Here is a 27,656-nt window from a genome sequence, read left to right as displayed (position 1 = left end):
TAAGAGATTTGGTTTCCTTGATACATCACCCATAAATTTCTTGCCTTTGTAAGATGCATCCCCACTATCTCATGCATTGATATGAAGCACCAAGTCTTTTCCCAAGTTTAATGAATTCTTCTTTGAGTTCTTGAACCATCTCTCTTTTTTCACTCTAAAGCTCTTGCATAAAACCATCCATCATGGTTCGCATAGTCATTATCATTATTTGCATGTCATTGTTTAATTATGGACCATCATTGGCTATTAAAAATCGTGGATCAAGCTCTCCTAATGATAAGAAATCAACCTAATCATAAACTTATGACTACACTAATCTAAGATAGATAGAAATGAAGAAAACTCATCATGAGTGTGTATTAATTAAGATGCACTCAAGTATAATTAGACACGAAGATGAATTAGCTCGGATATATAAAGAGACTTTCACTTACAATAAGTGAAAGTGATATATTTACATTGCTTGAAATGACCCCCTTTTATATGAGGTGAGTATGTACATGTTGTCTTTATTAGTTCATGTGGGATTATCCTTCCCTGCTCATGTGGTTGTTTGCTAGTTGCCACTTGTTATGAGACTGACAGGAAACACTAAAAGGTAAGACTAAAAAAGATTATTTATATATATAAGGTTTGCATGTAAATAAGGTTCAGAAAAAACTACCTAAAGCAACAGTTAATAGGCATTAAAGCTAAAGTTAAAGTAAAAGGGAAGTAAATAGTGCAAAATGGAAGCCCAAGGGCCACAAAAGTAGGCACCCCTTCTAGGGGTAGTTGAAGGGGCTTTGTGAATGAAAAGGCTCTGCCTAGCCAATGAAAGGTTAAGGAGCTGAAGTTGGAAGATCATGCATCACTTAGGTGTATATAACTATGAGTTTAAGGTCCATTTGGGATATGGTTGGGTGGAGAAGCAAAGTTCTAGTCTTACAAGTCCTTAAGCTTATAATGCAAGGAGCATTCATTGATATTAGAGCCAAGTTCTTTCTCTTTCATGTTTCCATTGAGCTACTCATTGCTAACCTTTTGCCTAATAAGTTGAGCATATCTCTTGCCCAATAAACTAGGCATATTTTGGAGATTCTACACGGAGCAAGTAGAGTACATGATAATATTGAATAATCATTGAAGCAAATATCAACAAGGAAGAATCAAACGGAATTGTTCTTTACATCATTAGAGACAATTCATAATTACCCAACCAAGTAAGGTCATTGTGTTACATTTTTTTTTTCTTTGTAAGAAATTATCCATTTTGCTTATTGTTAGAGTAAATGGCTTCTCAAGATACGAAGGATGAAAATGGTGAGAATGGGGAAAACCCAATGTCCTCCTTCCACATGGAAGAGGAGCATATTATAAAAATAAATGAAATAGATATGCAAGGTTTAGATCTTAATGAGTGTGAGGATATAGAAATGAAGGAAATGAAAGAACAAATCTTGAATATAGAGAATAAACTTCAGAAAATGATGGGTCTTCTTAGCTCCTTGATGGGAGGGAAAGGATTGAGAGTAAAAGAAATATCTAAAAGTAACATTGATTGAGGGAAGGGAAAAAAATCTAGAAAAAGGATTGAATGAAACCATAATTGAAGAGGGTCCCAAAATTAGAGACCAAGGTATGGTATTCAAAGATTTAAAGACACCCACTTTTTAGTGGAGAAGAGAAGGAGAGAAATAAAGATGCACTCCATATTTTTTCTACAAAAATGGCAAGATTTGCATCTTTTAAGAAATGTGCTTGATCATAACTATACCATTGAAGCTAGCATATCCTTACAAGGCAAAGCTTATAAATAAGTAGTGAATAAGTTTAGCAGAACCTAGGCAAGTACCCGATTCTTGGAATTCATTCAAAGAATTATTCTTAAAGGAATATCTTCTTGAAAATGAAGAATATCAAAATTAGGAGAAGTGGGATAATTATTCTAATGAATAAAAGAATTTAAATCTCACTCAATATATAGCATGCTATAGAGAAATTTTCTTAAGGGCATAGACGATTTTCAAAAAGTAAGAGGCTTCATTAGAGGCTTAAAAAGGAAGTACCAAAAGGAAGTTCACTTCAAAGAACCAAACCTTAGATGAGATTATAAGATTTGTAAAAAAATTTGATGATACTGAAAATATGTAGGAAGGAAGAGAGCTTGAGCTCTTGCATGCACACACACACACGCACACAAACCTTAGAAGAGAACACACAAGATGAGAGACTAAAAATTGTTCTTCTCCTTCTTCTCAATGAAAGGGTTATACCAAAAGATAAGTGAAATATAGCATAAGTACTAAAGTACTATGTCCATGTGGTCCATAATGTGCATGCTAAGTGAGTGAGTTGGCAGGATAAGTAGTATGCCATAACTCTGTGGCGGACTAGTAGCTGGTGTAGTCCAGCTGTAGAATCACTAGCAAAGATCTATCAGTATCCTACCAAACATGCCAGTGATGTAAGTGGTTGAAACGGTCACCCATGCATATCATAAGTGTCAGCTCATGTTGAGTTTGACATCTCAACACTCCCCCTCAAGCTCAACTCCATCTTTAGGACTCCAAGCATAGTTCAGAATCTACGAAGCTTCTCTGCTCCCAAGGCTTTGTGAAAATGTCGGCTACCTACTCCTCTGTGCTGATATACATGAGATCAATGTCTCCTACTAAGACCCTTTCTCTGATGAAGTGATAGTGGACCTCTATGTGTTTGATCCGCATATGAAAAATCGGGTTCCTCTCCAACTATATACTGCTAAGATTATCACAATAGATGACAACTTGTCTGTCAACTTGCAGCCCCAAATTACCAAGTAGCTTACACAACTAAGCTACCTCATATGCTGCCATTGCAGCACCCCTATACTCTGCCTCTGCACTCGATAAGGAAATTGTTGGCTACTTCTTGCTACTCCATGTCACAGCATCACTCCCAAAGGAGAACACAAATCCACTGGTAGATCTCCAATGTGCGCAATACTACCATCCCAATCTGCATCGATGTATCCAAACACTTGCAACTCTGCACCAGCCTCATAAAAGAGACCATAGTCTATTGTAGACTTCACATAGTGCAATGTGTACCTCACATCATCCAAATGTGGATTTTGAGGAACCTGCATAAACTAACTCTACAATCCAACTGTATAGTTTAAATCTGGCCTGGTGATCATCATATAAATCAAGCTACCCACTATCTTCTTGTACATAGTGGGGTTCTCCAAAATCTCACCCACAACTACACTCAACTTGCCATTTGAATCTAATGGCATAGAAACTGGCTTACAACCAGCCATACCATATTTGGACAACATATCCCCTCAACTCATGTGTAGTAGGGTTATAGCATCTATATCCCTTTTTCTCAAGGGAATATCCAATAAACGCACATTTTTCTACCTTTGGATTCAGCTTCATATGCAACTCATCTGCACATAATACATCCAAAAACTTTCAAGTGAGACTAATCAGGTTTCTTGCCACTGAATTTCTCGTCTGGTGTTATATCGTGTATGGCTACAGTAGGGGTCCTATTCATGATATAAACTGCTATGGAAATAACTTCAGTCCAATAGCTATGCAACATATTCTTCTTTGTCAATCAATGCTCGTACTATCTCTACAATGTGTCTATTTTTTCACTTTGCAAGTCCATTTTGTTATGGAGTGTATCTACATGTAAACTGTATACTCTCCCCCTCCATCTAACCTTAGCACTTCACATACTTTCCTGTCTGCTTTTTAGCCATCACTCTGAAATTTTGAAAATGAGTGAAAAAATCACTCTTCTCCTTCATGAAATACACCCACACTTTCCTTGTGTAATCATCAATGAATGTTACATAATACCTGTAGCCACCCATAGACGTAGTTTTTATAAGACCCCATACACCTAAATGCACCGCATCTAGTACAACACTCCTGCTCACACTTACACATGCTTTGTCTCCTTCATGAAATACACCCACACTTTCCTTGTGTAATCATCAAAATGAATTTTACATAATACTTGTAGCCATCCATAGACGTAGTTTTTGCAAGACCCCATACACTTAAATGCACCACATCTAGTACAACACTCCTGCTCACATTTCTGTTGGAATTAGGGTTGCAGGAATGCACACACAACTTCAAGAAGATGAGGAAGCTTGAGCACAACACAGTAGTGTATTATGAGTGCCAAAAATGAAAGATAACAAGCCCTAGAAGATAATGGGCGTATATACAATGCACGGGGGAAAAAACCTCCTAGTGAGGGAAAAAGTGCCCCGGCGGTCCTAAGTGTGTTCACACACATCACTACTATAATATGGTAACAAATCCCCCCTGGAGTGATGCGGTGAACAAGAGCTAGCACTCATGTATAGGGAAGTGTCTAGCTATGTGGACGAATCCACAAAAGGGAGTAAGCCCAAAGCTTTGCGAAAAGCTTCGAACTTCTCACGAGGCAGAGCCTTTGTGAAAAGGTCTGCAAGGTTATCCTGTGTTGGCACATAAGCCAAACTGATCTCTCCTGCAGAGAGTCTCTCCCTGACATAATGGTAGTGCACCTCAATGTGCTTCGTACGAGCATGGAACACTGGGTTCCGCGCAACTGCCAATGCGCTCTGACTGTCAGTGAAGATGGTGGTGGCAGATGGCTGCCCAACACCCAAATCAGCCATAAGGCGTCTGAGCCACACACACTCAACCGTAGCTGTGAAAGCTGCCCTGTACTCAGCTTCACAACTAGAAGTGGCCACAGTAGGCTGCTTCTTGCTCAACCATGATATGCATGAGCTTCCAAGCATGAAGCAAAAACCACTCGTGGACACGCGTGTGTCATAACAACCAGCCCAGTCAGAATCTGAAAAAGCATGTAAATCTGGCGGCAATGATCCCCCCTTGGGATAAAACAACCCAAGATGCCGAGTACCACTCAAATAGCGAAAGATACGCTTCACTGCCTGCCAATGCTTAATGCCTGGGCTATGCATAAATCTGCTCACCTGTGAGACTGCAAACTGAATGTCTGGCCTCGTAATGCATACATAAATGAGGCAACCAACAGCTGTCTGATAGAGTGTGACATCAAAGTGATCTCCAGCATCATGAAGACTCAACTTCAAACCTGTCTCCATTGGAGTAGCAATAGGCTTGCAGTCTTCAAGGCCAAATCTCCGCAACAATGTTTCAATATACTTTGTCTGACACAAAGCAATACCTCCATCACACTGCTTAAATTGTATCCCCAAATAATGATGCAAATGCCCCAAATCTGACATCTCAAAAGAGGCATTCAAATCAGCCTTAAAATCAGCAATATGACTCTCATTTGGTCCTGTGAGCAGCATGTCATCGACATAGAGAGCAATGATTAGATGTACACCATCCACACGTTTAGCATACAAAGTGCTTTCTGTTGGACTATTCTGAAACCCATGTGCAGTCAAATATGCATGTATTTTTTCATACCAAGCTCGTGGAGCTTGCTTTAAACCATATAAAGCCTTTTTTAACCTGCACACTTTGTTTTCCTGCCCTCTTTGAACAAAACCACGAGGCTGCGATACATACACCTCCTCATGCAAATCTCCATTTAAGAACGCAGTCTTTATGTCCAGCTGATGTACATTCCAACCATTATGAGCTGCTAATGCACAGATGCTACGAACAGTGGTCATACGACATGTGGGAGCAAAAGTCTCATCAAAATCAATGCCCTTCTCTTGAGCATAACCTTTTGCAACAAGCCTAGCCTTATGGCGATCCACTGTGCCATCAGGCTTACACTTCAATTTGTAAACCCACTTAGTGCCAATGGCCTTCTTGCCAGGGGGCAAGTCACATAAAGACCATGTACCATTCTTCATAATAGCATCGTATTCTGCTTGCATAGCAGCCATCCAATTTTCTGAACTTTGTGCCTCATCAAATGAAACAGGCTCACTTTCATCGCACATACTAGAAACAGCCAATGCATAACAATCTGACGCATAAGAGGCACCATGAGAGCCAGAACGAGTGCGACTAGACAAAGGGGCATCCAACTTGCTGTCACGCAAAGTCTGCACCAGCCATCTAGGCATGTTCCTAGAGCCCTCAATCTCTTGTCTCTCATCCTCAAGTGCATCATGCACATCTGCATCAGATATAGGCTGATCTGTGCCATCATTTAAAACCTGCATAGGCTGAAAAACTGCCTCATGAGGTATTGCACTTGACTGTGCACCACTGAAAAGAGGCAACAATGTATCATAGACATCACGTGAGCTGATATCTGTCTCCTTAGTACATGAAACCAAGGGCTGAACTGCATCTTCCACAAATACAACATCACGGCTAACCAAAATGCGCTTTGTCTGTGGATGATACAAACGATAGCCTTTGCTCTCAGCACTATATCCAACAAAAATACATTTGACAGCTTTGTCATCCAATTTTCTGCGATGTTGCACAGGCACTAATGCATATGCCAGGCAACCAAAAACACGTAAATGGCCAACAGATGGCTTGCGGCTATGCCAAGCCTCATATGGAGTGACAACCTGTAATGCTTTGGTGGGACACCTGTTTAGTACATAAGTGGCACACATGACAGCCTCAAGCCAAAAACCATGTGGTAGACTTTGACTCTTAACCATACATCTTGCCATTTCCATGAGAGACCTGTTTTTTCTCTCAGCCACACCATTTTGCTGTGGTGTATACGGCACTGTACATTGGTGTTTTATCCCACGCTCAGCCAGAAATGCATTAAATTCTGAAGACATATACTCCCCCCCTCGATCTGAACGGAGGGTGCCCATCTTACTTTCTGACACATTTTCAGCCATAACCAAAAACTGTTTGAAGCACAAAAACACTTCGGACTTTGCCTTCAAAGGATATACCCATGCATGCCTGGTAAGATCATCAATGAAAGTCACGAAGTAAAGGTAGTTTCCAAATGATGGAGTTTGCATGGGACCACAAACATCACTGTGAACAAGCTGCAATCTGCGTTCAGCTCTCACTGATCCATCTTTGGGAAAGGAAGCACGCTGCATTTTACCCAGTATGCAGCCCTCACAAACATGCTTGACAGGTGCCTCAAGCTTAGGCAAAGAAGACACCATTTCAGATTTCTGCAGGCGTAGCAAACTTGCAAAATTCAGATGACCAAAACGTGCATGCCACAGTTTTGCATTTGAAATAGCCTGCGTATCCATAATAGCACATGCTGAATCCTCTACACATTTGCCATCCATATTGAGCTTATACAGCCCTCGACATAGTGAACCAGATGCTACAATGATGTCACCACAAGAGAGATCATGAACAGTACATCTGTCATCCACAAATTTTACAACCAAACCTGTTTTGGCAAATGCGGAGACTGACAGCAGATTCTTTTTGATCCCTGGCACATACAATGCATCAAAAAGTGTAAAGGTGTTGCAATTTGCAACATTCAGCACAATCTGTCCAACTCCTTTAACGGGATAAGAGGAGTTATTGGCACAAGTGACAGTATTCCCTGTGGGAGCAGACTCAAGGAAAGTGAATAAACTGCGTTGCGAGGTGATATGCTTAGTGGCACCACTGTCAAAGTACCATACATCTGAATCTACTGCAGACATACATGTGTCATGCAAAGATGGGTCATAACTGCACTGCGCATTGAATGCCCATTCTGTATCTTGAACAACATTAGCAGATTCATTGTTAGAAGGAGAGGCATCTGCAACAGCCATACCAGCCTCTTTCTTCTTAGCCTCTTTCGCAGCCAGCTTAGGACACGCTTTGATGACATGATCATTTCCCTTACAGTACTTGCAAAATGTCTTCTGTTTGTCACCCTTCTTCTCATCTTTGTCTTCCTTCTTTGGTTGCGCAGCATTTGCAGATTTCTGCTTACTAGAAGAAAAGCCAGCTTTACCTTTCCCGCTTCTCTGACTAGCAACGAAAGCTTGATCTGCGACACGCATAATATTCCTGTTTTGCCTTGACTGGTCTTCTTGCAGCAAAACAGAAACTAACTCCTCAAATGATAAGGCATTGGGATTGCCTTTCATCATCAAGCGAAGAGTGGAAGCAAAACCCTGATAAGAATCTGGTAGACCATTCAAAACAGTCTGCACAAGTGAACTGTCTGACAGGATTTCATCTGCAGAAATGAGCTGCTCTTTGAAATCCTTGATCTTTGTCAAAAAGCTATCCATAGAATCACCTTCGTTCATATGCTCACTCTCCAACTGTTTTCGGAGATAAGCAACACGAGCCTCATTTCTTGCCTGATACAATGTGGCAAGTACATCCCAAGCATCCTTAGAAGTCCTGCAGGAGCGAATATGTGGGATAATGGTACGTTTGACAGACAGCGCAATCAAGGCATGAGCCTGCGCATCTCTACCATCCCAACGAATCTGCTCTGCTGAAAGTGGTGGTTCTCGAACAGCTGCTACAGCACTTGTGCCTGCACCATCATCAACAGTACCTGTTTCTGATGTGTTTGCAGCATTCCCAGCCACAATAGGACGTGCATCAATACCCTGCACAATGTTCCATAACCCCTTTGCTACCAATACATGTCGCATCATATATGCCCACAATGGATAGTTGGTGCCATCCAACTTATCCTCAGCAGCCAACATGCGGAATACATCATTGTTGTCAGCCATGGCCAATGACTGTACTACTAGACGTAAATGCTGTCTGTAAGAGGAAAACCTGTATAAAATCGACCTGTGCTATGTAGCACAGCCCAAAACAGACAAATGGGCACCTGTCCTGCAGATTTTAATCCTGACAGAAAATCTGCACAGTAGGACGATTTTGCCTGCGCAGTACTTGGAATGCAAAAACGGAGGGCGAAATGACCTCAGATCAAAATTCTGAAATGACCGAGCCCTATGGGCTCTCCAAAGCATATACTAACCTGCAGACGCTCGTGAAACCTCGTCGCAATCGGAGGAGATGAAGCGGCAGGTGCCGGTGATGCTGCCCGGGAGGAGGAAGCCTGCTCTGATACCAATTGTTGGAATTAGGGTTGCAGGAATGCACACACAACTTCAAGAAGATGAGGAAGCTTGAGCACAACACAGTAGTGTATTATGAGTGCCAAAAATGAAAGATAACAAGCCCTAGAAGATAATGGGCGTATATACAATGCACGGGGGAAAAAACCTCCTAGTGAGGGAAAAAGTGCCCCGGCGGTCCTAAGTGTGTTCACACACATCACTACTATAATATGGTAACAATTTCTATCATGTGGGTTTACACATGCTTTGTCTGCTTTCCAAATTGACATGCTTCATATACTTTATGCATACCATTAACTTTAAAATTAGGCAGCCCTGTCACAATTTCTTTAGTCTACATAGACTTCATTCTTTGCACATTTACATACACAATTCTCTTTTGCCAAATTTATGTATATGTAACAACACCTTAACCCTGTGCAAACATTGTGCAGCTTTCACTTCAGGCATATTTACGTCTAATCTAAACATTCTATCCACTCTATTACCTTTTGCAACCAACCTGCACTTGTCTTTAAAGTCTTTGACATAACAACCACCATCAGGGTTAAAGCGTACCTACAAACCCTGGTCAATCATCTAGCCAATAGAAACCAGATTCTTTGTAATATTTGGAATGTGAAGTACATCTGCAAGATACTTCATGTTACCATTCTGCATAGACAATGGCACATTTCCAAATGGATAATTGGATGAGTAGTATCATCCACTATTTCAACAAAACCTGGCTTATTTTCATATCCTTAAACCACTTGTGTAATAGACCCTTGTAGGCCATAATAGACCCTTGTAGGCCATAATAAACTTTTTTGTATCATGCATGTAGATAAAGTTTAAAAGTGATTTTTAGGTGATTTTGGATGTTTGTGCAGTCTCATATGGGCATGTTCTGACAGTGACTCATCCCACCTTCACAAGTGCATACATTGGATTGATTTTTGAGCATGTTATGGATTGAATTAGAAAAATTTTTGTATGTATGAAATGTAGTCCTTATCACATAGAACAACTTTGCCAGAGTGAAGGTTTCATTCTTTAGTCGTTTTCAATCTCGTTTGATGCCTTAGATTAGAGAAAAAGTAAGAAAATACCTGTTTTTCATTCTCTCTCTAGAAAATTCATATTAAAGTCTATTTTTTGAGAATTTGGAGGCAAGTCTGGAGAGAGAGTGTCTCACGACGCTTGTAGAGCTCGTCGAGGAGAACAAAACACTATCTCACGAGGGCAGGTAAATTCTCATCAGTTTTGGAGATACGGAAGCTTGAAGAAGGGTCGATTTTTCCAGTGAAAACTCTGCTAATCTTTTCAAAAAGTTTTCTTTTGCTTTTTTTTTAAAACCACGTTTTTGCAGCATCGACCGCGCACCAAATTTGCAGGAAAGGGCCGCGCGTTTTTGGAGCACCATCTCGCTTTTGGCTATTTTGGGCGAACGCGTCTCTATATTTGGCATACCGCGAGTGTGTGTGACATATATATCGCGAGACCTCTTGAGATTGCGATTGTGAATGTGATTGAGAGCATGATTACGATTGAGAGTGTGAGTGTGATCAAGGCAGCCTATGCATACAAATGCTCGGGGGTGGTCGGGTGGTCGAGCTTCTTCATAGAAGTACTTTTTCCATTGTAATCTCTTTTGCAATACAATAAAGTCTCTCTCTCCCTCTATTGGATCTCTACTTTGTTGTCTATCAATATTCTGTATTGTGTTTGAAGCAGTCTTGTTACAAGTATCAGAGCAAGCTGCATCCTTGAAGATGGCGAACTTAGAGGAACGGCTCTGAGAACAAGAAGCACTAATTCAGTCTTTGCGAGATGAATTGAGAAGAGAGAAAGCAGGGAAGGCGACTATGAATCCGGTTGAAGGTATTTTTGTGGATTTAGGAATGGGTGAACCTTCGAACAATGGAGCTGGGGATGCAAGACCGCCAACTAGAAGATGAGAGAGATCTCTGGAAGATGATGCTGGTGAAGTCTTATATGCAAGTGGGACCTCGCCACACTTCAATATGGAGAAGAAGATGGAGTTTTACGGCTTCAAGCAATTTGAAGAAGACAAGCATAATCTATCAGTGGACGAATACAAAGAAAATTTTTTACGACTTCACAAATACGCACCTGGGGTGACCGGCGATGCATTAAAGAGCAAGTTTATTGAAGGACTAAGAGACACACTACGTTTTCAAGTCAAGGGATCTGGATGTGTGGATTTTCTTGATGTTGTTGCTAGAGCAGAGAACTACGAGAAGATGGAGAAGTTCAATGAAAAGAAAGCAAACTCTGGAGCTTATGGCTCTAGGACCATATCAACAGGCCATCGTCCTCAAGGATTCGCACCCTTTAATCAAAGACCAAGACAGAATCAGAATTTTTCTAATGATAACAACCATGCACCAAATCCGAGGAGTTTTTCACAAAATCAGAATTCTGGTAATAACAATGGTAAGAAGAGACAACCCGTGCGTTGGCAACATGATCCCGAATTCTTGGAGAGGACAAAGCGGTTGGGATTATGCTTTCAATGCGGGGAGCAGGGACATCGTACCTACGAGTGTCCAAACAAAGCTATGGACAAGCCACTACAAGCAAAGATGAATGAGGTTTTGGAGACCACAATCGAGGATGCAAGCGAAGAAGGTAAGTGTTCTGATTTTCTTATGAAGTGTAAGACTTCTTCTCTTGAACATTTGAGGGTTTCTGTTATCAAAATTCCGGGAAAGATTGGGACTCAAAAGATACATTTTTTGATAGACTCGGGTAGTACTCATTGTTTTATCTCTTCCAAAATGTTTGAAAAATTGAAACTCAAAGTTCATCAAGATATAAAATGCCCGGTTGAGTTGGCTAATGGGAGGACATTACACAAGTGGGTACATTGAAAATCTTTCTTTTACGTTGGCTGAAACTGAACACAAAGGAAACTTTTATGTTATAGACATGGGTGAGCGATATGTAATCATTGGCATGGATTGGCTAGTGTAATCATGTGTTGATTGATTGTTGCGAAGATAGAACTCTTACATTCAAACACAAAATCGACACTCAACACAAAATCAAGGGGCTTGAAAAAGATACCAAGGGAGTTCTTATTTCTACCAATAAAACTCTTGAGGGGTATAAAACAAGGCTGTGAGACTTTTCTTATATTTGCAAATGAGTTGAAAGAGGAGGAAAAACCCAAAAATCCTTTATATGTGGACAAACTTTTGGAGGAGTATAAAGATGTTTTTCTTGATGATTTGCCAGGATTACCTCCTCCTAGGTCTGTAGATCATGCAATTGAGTTATACCCAGGATCTGAACCCTATTCTAGAGCTCCCTATAGGTTCAACATTGAGGAGTTAAAAGAACTCAAATTGCAATTGGACGACCTCATTAAGAAGGGCTTCATTAGGCCTAGTGTCTCTCCTTGGGGAAGTCCCGTTCTTTTCCAAAAGAAGAAGGATGGGTCATATCAACTTTGTATTAACTATAGGGGGTTGAATAAACAGACCATCAAAAATAAATATCCTATGCCACACATAGATGATTTGGTAAGTCAATTGAGCGGGGCTAAAGTGCGAATAAAGCAAGAAGATATACCCAAAATTGCATTTCGCACACGATATGGTCACTATGAATTTATTGTTTTCGCTTTTGGAATGACATGCACCTGCAACCTTCATGTGTTTGATGAATTATTTCATCCTTATCTTGATGAGTTTATACTTGTTTTCTTGGATGACATATTTGTATATTCAAAGAACAATGAGGAACATGAAATTCACCTTAAGAAAACTCTCCAAGTGTTGCATGATCATAAATTGTATGCCAAAATGAGTAAATGCTTCTTTGCTAAGGATAAGCTTGTTTACTTGTTGGGAAGGATTATTTCTAAAGATGGGATTCATATTGATCCAGATAAAGTAAAAGCAATTGTGGAGTGGCCTATACCAAAGCCTGTAAGAGATGTGAGGAGCTTCATTGGGTTGGCACAATTTGAGAGGGCACATATTCGTGATTTTTCTAAGATTGCAAGTCCTTTGACTGATCTCACTAAGAAAACTAAAGGTTTTGCTTGGAATGCATCATGTCAAAAAGCATTTGAGACCTTAAAACAAAAGGTGGCTGAAAACTGTATTTTAAAGCTTCCTGAGATGGGGAAACACTTTGTTGTTGCTTGTGATGCCAGTGGTTTTCAAATTGGATGTGTTTTGTCTCAAGATGGGAGGGTAGTTGCATATGAGTCACGAAAGTTAAGGAAACATGAATTGAATTATGTTGTACATGATTTGGAAATGCTTGCGGTTGTTCATGCTTTAAAACATTGGAGACATCTCTTACTTGGTGTAAAATTTGAATTGAGAACTGATCATCAAAGTTTAAAATACATTTTTACACAACCATTACTTAATAATCGACAAAAGAGATGGAATCAATTGTTGAGTGAGTATGATTTTGACTTCAAGTACACTGTGGGTAAAGAAAACAAAGTGGTAGATGCTTTAAGTCGAATTCCTTCATGTAATATTTTGAGTGTTGTACGAAGAAATTTGATTGATGAAATTTGGGCTCAAGTGCAATGTGATCCTTTTTATTCCAAAATCCTTGCTTATTTGAAAGAACATCTGCATGAAATGTTTGAGGGAAACTTTCATTTGTATAAAGGCAATCTTTATTTTGGGAATCGTGTGTGTATTCCTTCCACATCTTCTTTGAAAGAACAAATCATGCATGAATGCCACAACACTCCTTTCTCTGGTCATTCGGGATTCAACAAAACCTACCTCAAAATCAAAAGTTTGCTCTTTTGGCCAAACATGAAACATGACATTCAATCCTTTGTGCGTGAATGCTTGCATTGTCAATAAGTAAAAATTGAACATGGCCTGGTCAAATGCAACCATTAGATATACCAGGTAAAAAGTGGGAGTCAATTTCCATGGATTTCATTACAAAATTGCCTATCACACGGGGTGGGTATGACACTATCTTTGTAGTTGTTGATAGACTCACAAAAATGGCTCACTTCTTCCCAAAAATGAAAAAGACTGACACCGCAATGCATATAGCAAAATTGTTTGTGAAGGAAATTTTTCGCTTGCATGGTATGCCAAAAAGCATTGTTTCTGACCGGGATTCTAAGTTTACATCTAACCTTTGGAAAGCAACCTTTCATGCAATTGGCACACAATTGCGAATGAGTACTGCTTTTCATCCACAAACAGATGGTGAAACTGAAAGGGTTAATCGGGTTTTAGAGGACATGCTTAGGATGTATGTAAATGAGAAACAAACCAATTGGACTGACTATTTGTCACTTTGTCGAATTTGCATACAATAGCTCATGGCATGCGTCCATTAAAATGACACCTTTTGAAGCCATGTATGGGTATAATTGTGCTACACCTCTAAACTTCTCTGATCCTGATAACAAGGTTGAAGTTTCAAAAGATATGCTTGAACAAATGGATGAACAAATGGCAAAAATCAAGAAACACATACGTGAGGCTCAAAAGAGACGAAAGAAACACTATGACAAGAATAAGAGGGGTTTGGAATTTTAAAAGGGAGACATGGTTTTCCTAAGGGTTTTGCCTCAACGAAGTAATTTGGTTTTGGGGAAGGATAGAAGATTGTCTGCTCGTTTTGCTGGACCTTTCAAAGTTTTGAAAAAGATAGGATCATTGGCTTATGAACTTGAATGTTTTAACAAACCTTGTGAAAAGGGCCTTAATTAAGGAACATGTTTATTTATGTCAAACAGTGTGGTAGGATTAATTAGAAAACAAATTGATGCGTGAGTAGGGTGGAAAGTGGGAGGATGGAATGCCCCGACGGCACCATCCTACGGACGGGTGGACCCGATTAGTCGGGTAGCTTTCCAACAGATTAAGTGAAAGCCCTACGCTAGATAATTAGGTTCTTGGGCAACTCTATTCTAGAAGACTAGGTTAGCGGCTGTGCCTTGCATGGATGAGGAAAAAAGCGTTGCCTCTAGAAATCAAGTCTAGTGGTTACCCAATTTATGATAAATTGTCCTATGGGTGATTTGATGTTTAGGAGATCACGCTTCCCCTGCGGGATAGAACTAGGTCTTACCTATGAATCGTATCCTTGAATCTCTACATGGTCAAGGTGTCGATGAATAGGAAATTTTCTCCAAGTTAAGACTTAGTGGACTATCTTAAGTGTTTCCCCTCTTTGTGGAAGGGGGGGAACCTTACAAGTGGTATCAGAGCCGATCTTAGTTCCTAGGATTTGTTTTTCAAAGGTCAAGGGATTAAAACAAGTGATTGTTTATCATATGAAGACGAATCAATCATCTCTACTAGCCATAGAAGTGATTTGAATATCCTCACATGTTGAGACAATCATTCTATGAAATTGTGCTTGTATCTTGGGGATGCACACGCAAGATATTTGTACAATAAATTTGAGAAATTAGATTGGGGAGAAAACCTTTTGTGAGGAAAAATATAGGGTGATCGAATTAAGAAATCAGTGAACTGAATGACTAGAAGGATAAACCGAAACTTTGTTTAGAGAAATTTTCAGGATATATCTCATTAACTTACATATTATAAATTATTAAGATTATAACTCCATTAAGATTTGAATAGTTGACGTGTGAATGCCATGGACCATTGGATGCTTTACACTAGGATGATCATCCAAGATCTAGAACCCATCTCAGACAAACATGGGTCTAACTTCGGATGTGTAATTCCCAGAGGATCATGCTCTTAGATGTGTTAATCCCAAGATACTAGAAAACTAATCATCTCAGATGTGTCAATCCTGATAATCTTTGGATGTGTCAATCCCAAGGCACTAGATGTGTAATTCTCAAAAAAAATGAATGAAGATCTCACATATATTAATCCAGAGTGCCTTTAGATGTGGCACTATGATAAGTATTTGATAGTTTTGAGCTTTTCATGGATACAATGAAAGAAGCAAGTTCACCCTTGCTCATCTAAAAATCATAAGAAATGCCAAATTAGTTGGAAGCACTGTTGTCAATCTAACCACTGGAGCTAGAATTAGACGCCATGAAATTATACCTTTGTGAAAGGTTTTGTCCTCCAGGATTTCGAGAGGATAAAATGAATGAATTTTTGTCCTCCAAGAAGGGAAGACCCTAAAAGAATATCACCAAACTTTTGTTAAACTTCTCCGATTTGCTCTAGAGATGGATGAGGTAACTCTTCTCCATCGATTCATTTGGAAGCTTAATCTACCTTTGAATAACCTCATCAAGAATGTGAAACCATCCTCTATCTCATTAGCCATAATTATAGCCAGAGACTGTGATAAAGTTTTTTTGTATAGAAAGTGTCGAGAAGGACATGAGTCCTTTCATGTTAATCTCAAGAAGAGGTCTCCTAATTCAAGAGGAACGTCAAGTCTACCCTTGGCTACAAGGAATCATGAGCTAGAGCAAAAATTAGGTCAAAAAATAGGGATAGCAGAGTTAAAGATAACTGAATTCAACAAGTATTTCTATGAGTAAATAGAAGAGGATTAGTGCAAGATTCATGTGAGGTAATGTACATGATGAATAGAGGTATTCTACAAGACGATACTAAGATTATGAAATTACTATCATAGGTTAGATTGCGTAAAGGATTGATTCCCTTATGTTTCTCCATGATAATTTGTTAAGTACCATATTACATGGGGGTATAGAATAGGGAATTCGAAGGTTTATATCATATGAGAGGTATATGAATGCAAGAAATTAGGATAATAAGCCAATTAACTCTAGAATAATAAAGACTTTTTGGAGGCAAAATAAAACAAGCCAAACACATGAAATAAGGGACTCGAAACAATGTTTAGATAAAAGAAGATTTTTAACTAGTGGGGAACACTGCTTTGAAAGAGACAGGAGGATTTACTTAGATACTACCCTAGCTCGCAAGATGAGGACATCTCGAATCTTTTAAGTGGGGGAGATTATAAGGTCCCTCCCAAGCCATGTATGTATGTGTCTCTTTTAATATAGATTTCAATAAGGAAAGAGAGTGTACTTAGAGAAGAGTGAGACAATAAGGCTAGAAACATTAGAAAAGTGTTAGAATAAAAATATTAACTCCAAAAAATCCTAAAAGAAATAAGAACATAAGAATAGTTTTATTAAGAGATAAGTATCCCCAAAAATAGAATTTCAAATTTAGGTGATAAGAGGTCATATTTAGAGTACTTTTACACATTTAGAGTCCATGCATACTAAAAATGTGGAAAAACAACGTGTTTCTAAATATGTCGCGTTTGTGGCTATATACAGACTTTTTGCCTATTCTGCCCGCGCTGGCTTATAGACCAGATGCCTTCCCGTTCTTTTGACTGGTTATATGACCATATTCTGAGTATTTATCAGAGAGTTATAGCCGAAACAATTTGCTGTTTCTGTCAGGGTCTCTACACAGAGAAAACTGTGAGAAGGTAGCAAGTAGCCTCAAGGTAATCCTAGAGTTTGAGATGCATATATCCCTTCATTCTCATCTAATATCTCAGAAAATAAGCTTAGATTGCTATGGTCTTTTAGAGGAAGAGACCTAAACTCCATAGCTTTTCTTTTAGAGAAAGAATAGTATGCCGTAGTCCTGTAAGAAGAGGCTATTTTGTCATAAACCTTAGAAAGAGAGAAGAGTCACACTACGAGTAAGAGGAGATAAAGCTTGGGAATGACTGGATGATTTCAATCATAAGACAAGGTATTAGAAGACTCTATTCTCATATGTCAAGTTGTTTTAAAGCTCTTGTTAACAAGCAAGGACAACGATAAACGACAAATTTCTATAAGGTATATACATATTTTGTTTTTTATTTACATATCATTCTTAGGGGTTGAGGTATGGCCCCGACTTCTCTATTAATTGTTAATAGTGATTTATTTGATTGATTTACTATTTAAAGTTTGTATTCTTTTAAACAACAGCATATGCCTTAATAAAGAATGTCTTATCGCAATCTCAAGTTGAAATGCTAAAATCTGTGTGAGAAAAGGATTGTTTTCTTAAGAAGGTGACATGGATCCTAGTCCTATGGTTTAGTGAGTAAATGGATTGTTATCTTGGTTAAATTAAGGTACAGGTACAACTTCTCCCTGCCTTGACGCTGCCCCGTTCTTGTGCTTGTATAGCCGAACGGCGGAGATGTTAGTAAGGCCCGGAGTTGGCCCATGGTATCCCTCATACCATTGGGAGAATGAGGTTCGCCGATTGAGGCGAGTGATTGTGATGCTGCCTAGTTCTGAGGGCCCAGGCTAGTGCGGTGAATTAGCCCACCCTAGTGCGCAGACATCCCTCTGAGGGGCGGGAGGATCGAGCGATGGAGCCTGAGAGGGCGACAGGCCGGCTTGAGTCCTCGCCAGCAGCCGACGAGATGAGGTGTATGGTCCCGTAGGGTTTTGCCCAGCATGTAGAGGCTGGAAGGCCGAATTCTAGATCATCGGCGGTATAAAGAAAAAGAGTAAGAAAGACGATTTGGCTTGTATGAAATTGATTCATGTTTAAACTTTGTTTTTATAAATCTTGTCTTTGGTATAATTGTATTGTAGAAAAAGGCTGTTTTAACAAACCTTGTGAAAAGGGCCTTAATTAAGGAACATGTTTATTTATGTCAAACAGTGTGGTAGGATTAATTAGAAAACAAATTGATGCGTGAGTAGGGTGGAAAGTGGGAGGATGGAATGCCCCGACGGCACCATCCTACGGACGGGTGGACCCGATTAGTCGGGTAGCTTTCCAACAGATTAAGTGAAAGCCCTACGCTAGATAATTAGGTTCTTGGGCAACTCTATTCTAGAAGACTAGGTTAGCGGCTGTGCCTTGCATGGATGAGGAAAAAAGCGTTGCCTCTAGAAATCAAGTCTAGTGGTTACCCAATTTATGATAAATTGCCCTATGGGTGATTTGATGTTTAGGAGATCACGCTTCCCCTGCGGGATAGAACTAGGTCTTACCTATAAATCGTATCCTTGAATCTCTACATGGTCAAGGTGTCGATGAATAGGAAATTTTCTCCAAGTTAAGACTTAGTGGACTATCTTAAGTGTTTCCCCTCTTTGTGGAAGGGGGGGAAACTTACAAAGTCTCCTCGACTTCACCAATATTATTGGTGAAGAAAAAAGATGAATCTATGCACTTGTACATAGATTATTGTGGATTGAATGCAATCACAATAAAAAATAAATTTCCTATTCTCGGGATAGATAAGTTGTTTGATCAACTCAAAGGTACTAAATATTTGAGTAAGATTGATTTAATGTTTGGATATCATCAAGTGAGAATTAGAATTGAAGATGTGCCAAAAATAGCATTTAGGACATCTTTTGGGTACTGAGTTTTTAGTTATGCCTTTCGGTCTAACAAATGCTCCTGCTACTTTTATGACCATGATGAATACCATACTTCATCCTTATGTAGGAAAATTTGTGGTGGTTTTTATTGATGTTATACCAGTCTTTAGTCAAAATGAATAAGACCATATTGATCACCTTAGAAAATTATTTCAATTACTGAGAAAAAATTTATTATTTGCTTTAAAAGTAAAAATAAATTATTTGCTTAAAAGTCTAAATGTGATTTTTTCAAAAAAGAAGTGCAATATCTTGGACACAGTGTGTCCAAGGAAGGGATTTCTATGGATCCTAATAAAGTTGAATAGATGAGTTACAAACCTTTTTAGGACTTGCACGATTCTATCAAAAGTTTATAAGGAATTATGCTAAGATAGCTATTCCAATGACGAATCAACTTAAAGAAAAATTAAAACAATTTAGTTAGATCAACAAGGTAGTTTTGAAAATTTGAAATTAGCAATAGCTACTGCTCCTATTTTACAAATAGTGGATCCAAATGAAGCATTTGTATTGGTAACGAATGCTAATAATTGTACTGTAGAAGTAGTATTATTGCAAAAGGGAAGGTCGGTAACTGTATTTGAAAGTAAAAAGTTGGACAAAGCTCAATGTAACTATTCAACTTATGAAAAAGAACTATTGTAATCGTGTATGCTCTTAAAAGTAGCATCATTATTTGTATGGTGTCAATTTTGAAGTATTGTCTGACCAAATGAAAGTCTTAAATGGTTAAGTACTCAAAAGGAGTTAAAAGGTAGGAAGGCTAAATAGGCTAAAATCCTACAAGAGTTTGATTTTCAAATCAGATATAGAAAATGAAAATTTAATGTCATGGGAGATGCTCCAAGTCAAGCACCCATGATAAATCAGTTGAGTTTTACTTAACTAGAAAGTGAGTTGTGGCTCACTTAAAATGAAAATGTGCTAATGACCCTAGCTATCAAGTAGTTTGGAATTACTTGATTAAAAAATATAACTCTCAAATAAAGAGTAAAGAAAATATAGCTGCTCTAGTGATAAAAGGATGTCACTTAAAAAAGATAGTGGTTCAAAGGAATCACTTAAAGAAGAGTCAAAAAACGAAAAAGTGGTTTAAATGAATCACTTAAAGAAGGATTAGAAAGATGGTCGAATCACTTAAAGAAGGGTCAAAAAGCGAAAAAGATTGTGGGAAAAAAAATCATCGACAATGGGTACTTGTTATATAAAGGTCACATTCGTATACCCAAAGAAGAAAATATTCATGAGAATATTTTACTAGAATATTATGACAATCCAAGTGCAAGGCACCTGAGAATTTCTAAGACCTATGCACTTATTAAAAGACAGTTTTATTGGGCAAGTTTAAAGAAGGACGTCCAGAATTATGTTATAAAATGCCCTAAGTGCCAAGTCACTAAAGTTGAGTGCCTAAAAGTAGGTGGAATATTACAACCACTACAAATACCTGAGAGTAAGTGGAAAAGTATTTCTATGGATTTCATAGCGGGGCTACCCTGAACAAGTAGAGAGCATGATTCAATGTAGGTAGTAGTGGATAGCTTAACTAAGTTGGTACAATTTATACCAACTAAAAAAGAAGTAAAAACACTAGAATTGGCTAGAATGTTTATCCATCATCTATACAGGTTGTAGGGATTGCCAGTAGATATAGTAAGCGACCAAGATACAAAGTTTACAAGCCATTTTTGGAAAGAAGTGTTCAAAAACTTGGACACCAATTTAGTATGAGTACATCTGAACATTCACAGTAAGGGTTAATCAAGTCATAGAAGATATGCTTTGAGTATATGTTAATCATAAGCAAAACAATTGGAATGAGTATCTTCCATTATTAGAATTTGCTTATAATAGTGCTAAACATTCTACTACCGGTTTTAGTCCATTCATGCTAATGTATGGATTTCAATCTAGAGCACTCATAGCAGTTGGATTACAGAAAGAAAAATTGCAGAGTGTAGAAGAATTTCTCAAAGACAGGCAAAACATGTTAAACGTTGCAAAAGAAGCAACAATAAAAAAGCGCAGGATCGTTTTATTAGTTATGAGAAAGGTAAAAGAAGACCAATTAATTTTGAGGAAGGTGATTTAGTTTATGTAAAAGTTTCTGAAAAGTCAAAAACTTTAAAAAGTAAAAAATTCCCAAAGTTAAGTCTAAGGTATTGTGGTCCTTATACAATACTTTAAAAAGTTGGAAGTGTAGCTTACAAGGTAGCTTTACCTGAAGGATCCAGAGTATCTCATGTGTTTCATGTAAATAGACTGAAACGCAAGATGGGAAACAATGATAATATCAATGGAAAAGAAGAAATAGTTGATTTTATAGAACCACCTATTCTTCCACATGAGCTTGAAAAGATTCTCAAATATCGAGAAAAGAAAACTAGACATTTTGTGTTTAAAGAGTGTTTAGTAAAGTGGAAAGATAGACTAGAAGAAGGATCAAGTTGAGAAAGAGTGGCTACACTAAAGAAAAGGTTTCTTGAGTTTGTTTTCGAGGATGGAAACTTTTCTTTCAAGGGGAAGGAAATGTTATAAGACTAACAGGAAACACTAAAAGATAAGACTAGAAATATATGGAAAAGGTTTGGATATAAATAAGAAGGTTCAAGGGATTTCAAATGGGAAATACCTAAAGCAATGGTTAATAGGCGTTAAAGTTAAAGTAAAAGGGAAGTAAATGGTGCACAATGGAAGCCCAAGGGCCACACAAGTAGGGGTGGTTGAAGGGGCTTTGTGAATGAAAAGACCGTGCCTAGCCAAAGATCAAGAAACTGAAGTTGGAAGGTCATGTATCACTTAGGCTTATATAACTATGAGTTTAGGGTCCATTTGGTTGGATGGAGAATCAAAGTTCTAGTCTTACAAGTCCTCACTCTCTACCTTCCTTGTGCTTCATGGCACCACATTTCTCAACAACCCCCCTTGGTGCCATATTCTTAGGCTACTATGAGGTGGTCGAATACGAGGTTTACAACTTTAATACCCCCTTGGATGCTAGATTGGGTACAATTTTTAGACTTTCACTTTTTTTCTCTCCCCCCTTATGTTAGGCTACTTTGGCCCTTGTGCTGCTTTGGCACTATAGCACTTTGGCTATAAATTTCAGCTTGAGTGCATCATATGGCGTCAAAGACTGATTGCAACACTTTTTGTAGAAATAAGAGGAGTGAGAAACATCATGGTTCTTTCTCAAGAAGAGTCTTTCTTTATCTTCATTGCAACATCTTTGATGTCAATCTTTGCATGATTCTTTTTATGGTAGAGCAATCTTCTTCTAGGTGATACGGAACTACTTACTCCCACATATGCAATGCTCGTTAACTCTTAATTGCCACGGACCATCGCACGAGCCGTCATATGGATGTGCTAGAACAACTACTATTACTGACGTTTGTCTCAAAAGAAAACTTCCAAAATAGAATGAGCCTAGTTATGGAAGAGCAAAGTAAATAAACTTACCGTTCTTCTAGAACTTTCCACAAGACCTTCCTTCCCTGCAAAACGAGGCTTGGATCACATTCGCTAGCTAGTTCAACATATGAAAGTACAAAATCTCAAATCGAGAGGAGAGAAAACACTTAATCAAAATCTCATGAGAGCAAAATTATATTTGTTCAAATTCATCTAATTTTCCTTCATCAAATGTTTTTTTTTGTCAGACACTCTTTAAAAGGACTAGCAACATTACTGAGTTTTTCAGGACCAGAGCATGTTCAACTACCGAAAAACCGCCTTTGAGAGGAGAAAGATAAATGCCTCCTCCAATTAAAATTAAAATAGCAGTAATTGGATCAAAATTTTGATTTGCGCTTTTCCTCTTGTGAAGATATGCTAAATGTAAGGATACTGAAACGCCTCAACGTCATTACACGACAAATGTCACGACTTATTTTATTTTGTAACAAATGTGGATCTATCTCTTGTATTTGTTACTGTTTTTGAAAATAAAACTCTACATGCCAATTTTACATAGACTAACCATGGCAAGTTTTCTGGTAAAAAAGAATGATGGAGCTACGCGGGAGCAAACGATAATAAGGTCACATGTCAGATTATCGAAAGGAGGGCGACTAGTGGCATGATGAGCAGAAATGCCGGGGACCCATGATTGCTGCTTCCAGATTGCTGAAGGTAATCTCCGGAGGATGTGTTGGTGGCGAGGATGAGAACGAACCAGTTGGTGGAGGAGGCAGCTCCCGCGGATGTGTAGGCGCTGTTGTTGATGGCTGCGGCTCCCGAGGCGTGAGTGTAGTTGGCAACGGCGGTGGCGGTGGCGGTGGCGGTGACGGTGGCGGTGGCGGGGACGCAGTCCGGGAGGATGAGGCCCTCCTTCACCCTATCCTCGCCCACACCACAATCGCTCAGCCAGGTAGGAAAGCTCGGATAGTTGGGCTCCTGCCCGGGCACCGTGTCCAGCCCGGTGGTGTTACTGCACACTGTGTCTTCATACTGGCTCAGTACCCTCTTTGCCACGCAGGTCGCGCCTGCGTTGGCTGCGAGCGCCCCTATGCCTACCACCTGCGTCCTGTAGTTGTTGACCCCCTCCAGCACCTGATCTGCCGCTGCACACAGAAAAACGATCTCACTATCGTCATTCGAACAACAAAGGCCTCCTCCCTTCCCTCGCTCTCTCTCTCTCTCTTCCACATCGCCTCACAGCAACCCCAACCTCTCCTCCCCCCCCCCTTTCAAAAAAAAAACAACAAACAAATGCATTCCGATGCAGATTTGTTGAAACACATTGCCACGGGAAAACCGACTCCATGCTACCATTTTCAGATTAGGTCTAGCCTAGGGTACATGTAACGCATGGAGATCTGGATCTAGCCTAAGTAAACAGAAAATGCTACCGCATCCTCCCTGAAACGAATTTAGCTGATCTGGTACTCAGAAGCCCAATTTCCCCTATACAATCTGCTGCTCTCTTCGCCTGCTGAGACCAAGAGCAGATCTTAAATGTAGCAAGGTGTGGCGTTCTTTCCATCACAAAAACCTCCAAAGACCACACCAACAACAAAAAAAAAAAGGAACTCACCATCCTGTGCGAGTGCCAAAACAAGGCAGCAGTATGTACACAGCAACATACAACAGTAGAGATCGGAGCGAGACGCCATTGCTGGTGCTGAAGCCCTCGATCTCGAAGTGACTGAAATGAAATGTGACTGGCTTACCCCAACACATTTAGGTCACCTCGTAAATAATAGGATGCTTCGGTGGGCCACGTAGCAGTTGAACGTTTGCTTTCTAATTGGGGCCTGTTCTCGCGCATATGTTAGTGGTGGTTATTTCTGCACGCCTCTGGGGCTGTTCACACATGAGTGGTAGCCACAGCTAGTGGGGAACTAAAGAGTTCACACTGCAGATTTTGAGCCTGTAGGATGACATGCCTCCCCTCTGACTTGCCGGACACTAGATCAGCTTCCCTCCGAGTCCCGACCTGCCTCGCCTCTGACCTGTCCAAATGCGCTAGCGCTACCAAACATCAGACCAGACCTGAGATCGCGCTCCATGCTCCAGATCACTCTGCACCTGCCATAATCCATGCTCCAGATGAGACCTCAAATCATGCTCCACGCTCCAATCACGCTAGCCTTCGAAAAATATAAAGCAATAGAAAAATCTATTTATATTAATTTAAAACTAAATGTGTAAATTGTTGTATATATGTGAGTGTGTGCATTCTGAATAGTAGATTGTGCAAAATAAAAAAGTGAGAAAATAAAATATTTATAAATGTGAGAAATTATGGGAAAAAATATTAAAATGATATGATTCATATTAAAAATAATTTTTTTGTGTGACACAGTTATTAAGGAGACGACTTCTAATAACAACAACGTCATCATTCCAAATGAAGAAGACGGCATTCCTGATACCATGTTCTCATCCCAACAAGAACATCGAAATCTCCGTGCAGTTAAAGGGGGGGTGGTTATAAGGTGTCAAGCAACCATTGAAGTGCCTCTCGCCTTCCAAACGAAATGCTATTAACATTGCAAAGCGTTTGAAGTGATGTGCAAGCGCCTATATACACAAAGATATTTAAACTACAAATGGAGCCAAATCCATGGAATGGGTTTGGATGGTATGAGGACGTTGAGAGAGGACATGGAAAAGTCCTCCAAAACTCTCATTGAGAGTATTGCTTAGATAGAACCATGATGTAAGGGACATACATGTAGCATCTTATATGAGGAAGTGATGAAGGCTCAATTGTGTGTTAACAAAGGGTGTTAACCACATTGGCTAACATTACCTCGAATGCGTAGCAACACCTTCAAGTCATATTTTTGTGTTATACAATGCGCTTCAAGTAAAATGATTATGGAAAATCTCCAAGCTTACAACTTGTGTAATGCTGGTAATGTACACTTAGACTAGGGAATTAGCCTAAACTAGCTTAAACCCCTGGATATTACTTTGGTAGCCGTGCATTGTACATGAGTCTTGTATATAAGATAATTTGACTAATGAGAAAACACATAATCCCATTCTCATAACTGAGTTTGAGTTTCTTACTCTTGTGATTAAAGTGTCTTGCATACTTTCTCTTCTTCTTTGTTGTTACATGTATGCTTAGGGATGGGGGGGGGGGGGGGAGGGGGGAGGAATTTTTTTTTTACAAGCTTTCCTTGAGAATATCTCACGAGCTTTTGAATTTATAGTTTTTTTTTTTCAAGACATTCTCACTAGGTTATGGTGGAGTTTATAATTGATTATTCTCTCTCCCCAAATCACACACCATAGTGCATGTTGGCTTGCAATAAGTTACGATAAAGCTTTACATATTGGGGGGGCTTTTATATATCTTTTAATACTCAAATCTCGCACCACACAAAGCCTTGGCTGAACTCAACATGCACAAAAAGATGCCTAGGGTCCTTGAAAAGATATAGGAGGCCCACAATATCCCACCCCTCCATACGGGTATGCGTTTATGCTAAGACTAGCTTGTACCATCACACATAAATATGGTTAAAACGATTGCAAAAATAAGTATGTTTTAATAAGTTTCATGATCTCAAATATTTTTAAAAAGGTTTGGAATGCCGTTAGAGTTTTTTTTAAAAGGAAAACTCACACAATGCACATACACACATAAGTCATCATTATATTACAATCTTTTTTTTTCAAATGCAAAATTTTAGACTTTGGACATCATAAATGGATTAGAAGGCCTAAATATGGTAAAAACGACTGTAACTTGGGTATCTTTCAATGAATTTTATGGATTTTAAATATTGAAAAAAAAGTATGAGAGCTATAAGGAGGCAAGCAAGAAGCAAGAACAAGGCAAACAAGGAAGTGATACAAGGGTAAGGGTATTTATATCTCTTTTCCTCTTTGATTTTAGAGCAACGCCTTTGGTAGCTATGAGAGCTACATGAAAATAGGAAGTCGTCGTCTCAGATTGAGGCATACTCCTAGGTGAAAAAGACGACCATATTGTTTGCAGTTAATTATGTTTCATATGTTTTTATGCGATTCGGACCCATTTTGGCTCTGCAAAGATACTTTGTGAAAGTGTCGATTTTGACTGTATATGCCTAATTTCTGGTCGAAGCAAAGTTACAGGAGAAATTTGGTTGCAGGATAGTCTGCGGAGAGAAACTAAGTGTTACAGGTGTTGGTAGATGTATGTTAATGTGACTAGTTACATACAATGACATTATAACAGGTTTATGGTACCGTGTTGAAGATTACAAGTGTGCTGCAAGTGCATAAGGTTTTTATACGCACTATTTGGTAAGCTACTACTACAAGTAAAGATGTCTGCCAGTCTATCTCACAAATTATAAGTAAGAAGTAAGCATGGAAGTTCGATTTCCTTATGGGAAAAGGACATAAGGATGACGCATTTCCTTACGAAAAAAGGACATTATAACAGGTTTACAATACGGCTATTGAAGAATGCAGATGCAAGTTGTTAACCCCATTTTGGTTTAACGTAACATCTCTCCATTACACACGAGAGATAACACAATAAGTGTCATGAAATGGCACTCTAAACATTATAATCATGAGAATAGCTGGCTATGCCACAAAACTATATAACTTGTAAGTATCTAGTTCATCTTTTATAAGCTTTGGGCGCCCAAGTGTGAATAAGGGCTAGGTGAAGAAAGAGAGAAAAAAAGAGAGGTGAAAAAGGATTGTTTTGCATTGTTTTAGCATTTGAAGTTGTTATTTGCATTGTTTGAAAGATAGGAAAGCAGCAAAACAAGCAATTGCATTAACACTTGCATGGTGAGAACTCCATTATCACGACCGTGATTGTGTAGGGAACAACCATTTGTTGTATTTTTAAAAATCTTG

The 27,656-nt window shown here is 39.1% G+C and overlaps 1 protein-coding gene across 1 annotated transcript; it reads right to left on the bottom strand.

The window, feature by feature from the left end:
- Positions 1 to 23,229: 23,229 nt before the first annotated feature.
- LOC147632242 (putative GPI-anchored protein At5g19250) lies at positions 23,230 to 25,039 on the bottom strand. Its single transcript, XM_086808924.1, has 2 exons — positions 24,376 to 25,039; positions 23,230 to 23,902 (listed from the first exon to the last, which is right to left on the bottom strand). The coding sequence occupies exons 1-2, from the start codon at positions 24,452 to 24,454 to the stop codon at positions 23,388 to 23,390; spliced, it is 594 nt and encodes a 197-aa protein (XP_086665050.1). The 5' UTR covers positions 24,455 to 25,039; the 3' UTR covers positions 23,230 to 23,387.
- Between the last annotated feature and the right edge of the window lie 2,617 nt (positions 25,040 to 27,656).

Source organism: Cibotium barometz, chromosome 14 (genome assembly GCF_041138505.1).
Source record: "Cibotium barometz isolate CiBa-2024 chromosome 14, ASM4113850v1, whole genome shotgun sequence".
NCBI classification, from domain to species: Eukaryota; Viridiplantae; Streptophyta; class Polypodiopsida; order Cyatheales; family Cibotiaceae; genus Cibotium; species Cibotium barometz.
Note: the sequence above shows the minus strand (reverse complement) of the source record. Positions and strands in the feature narration are given on the sequence as shown.

Coding starts and splice junctions, on each gene's coding strand:
- LOC147632242 (XM_086808924.1), bottom strand. CDS start 24,454: ATGGCGTCTCGCTCCGATCTCTACTGTTGTATGTTGCTGTGTACATAC. Junction 23,903..24,375: donor TTTGGCACTCGCACAGGATG/GTGAGTTCCTTT, acceptor TTCTGTGTGCAG/CGGCAGATCAGGTGCTGGAG.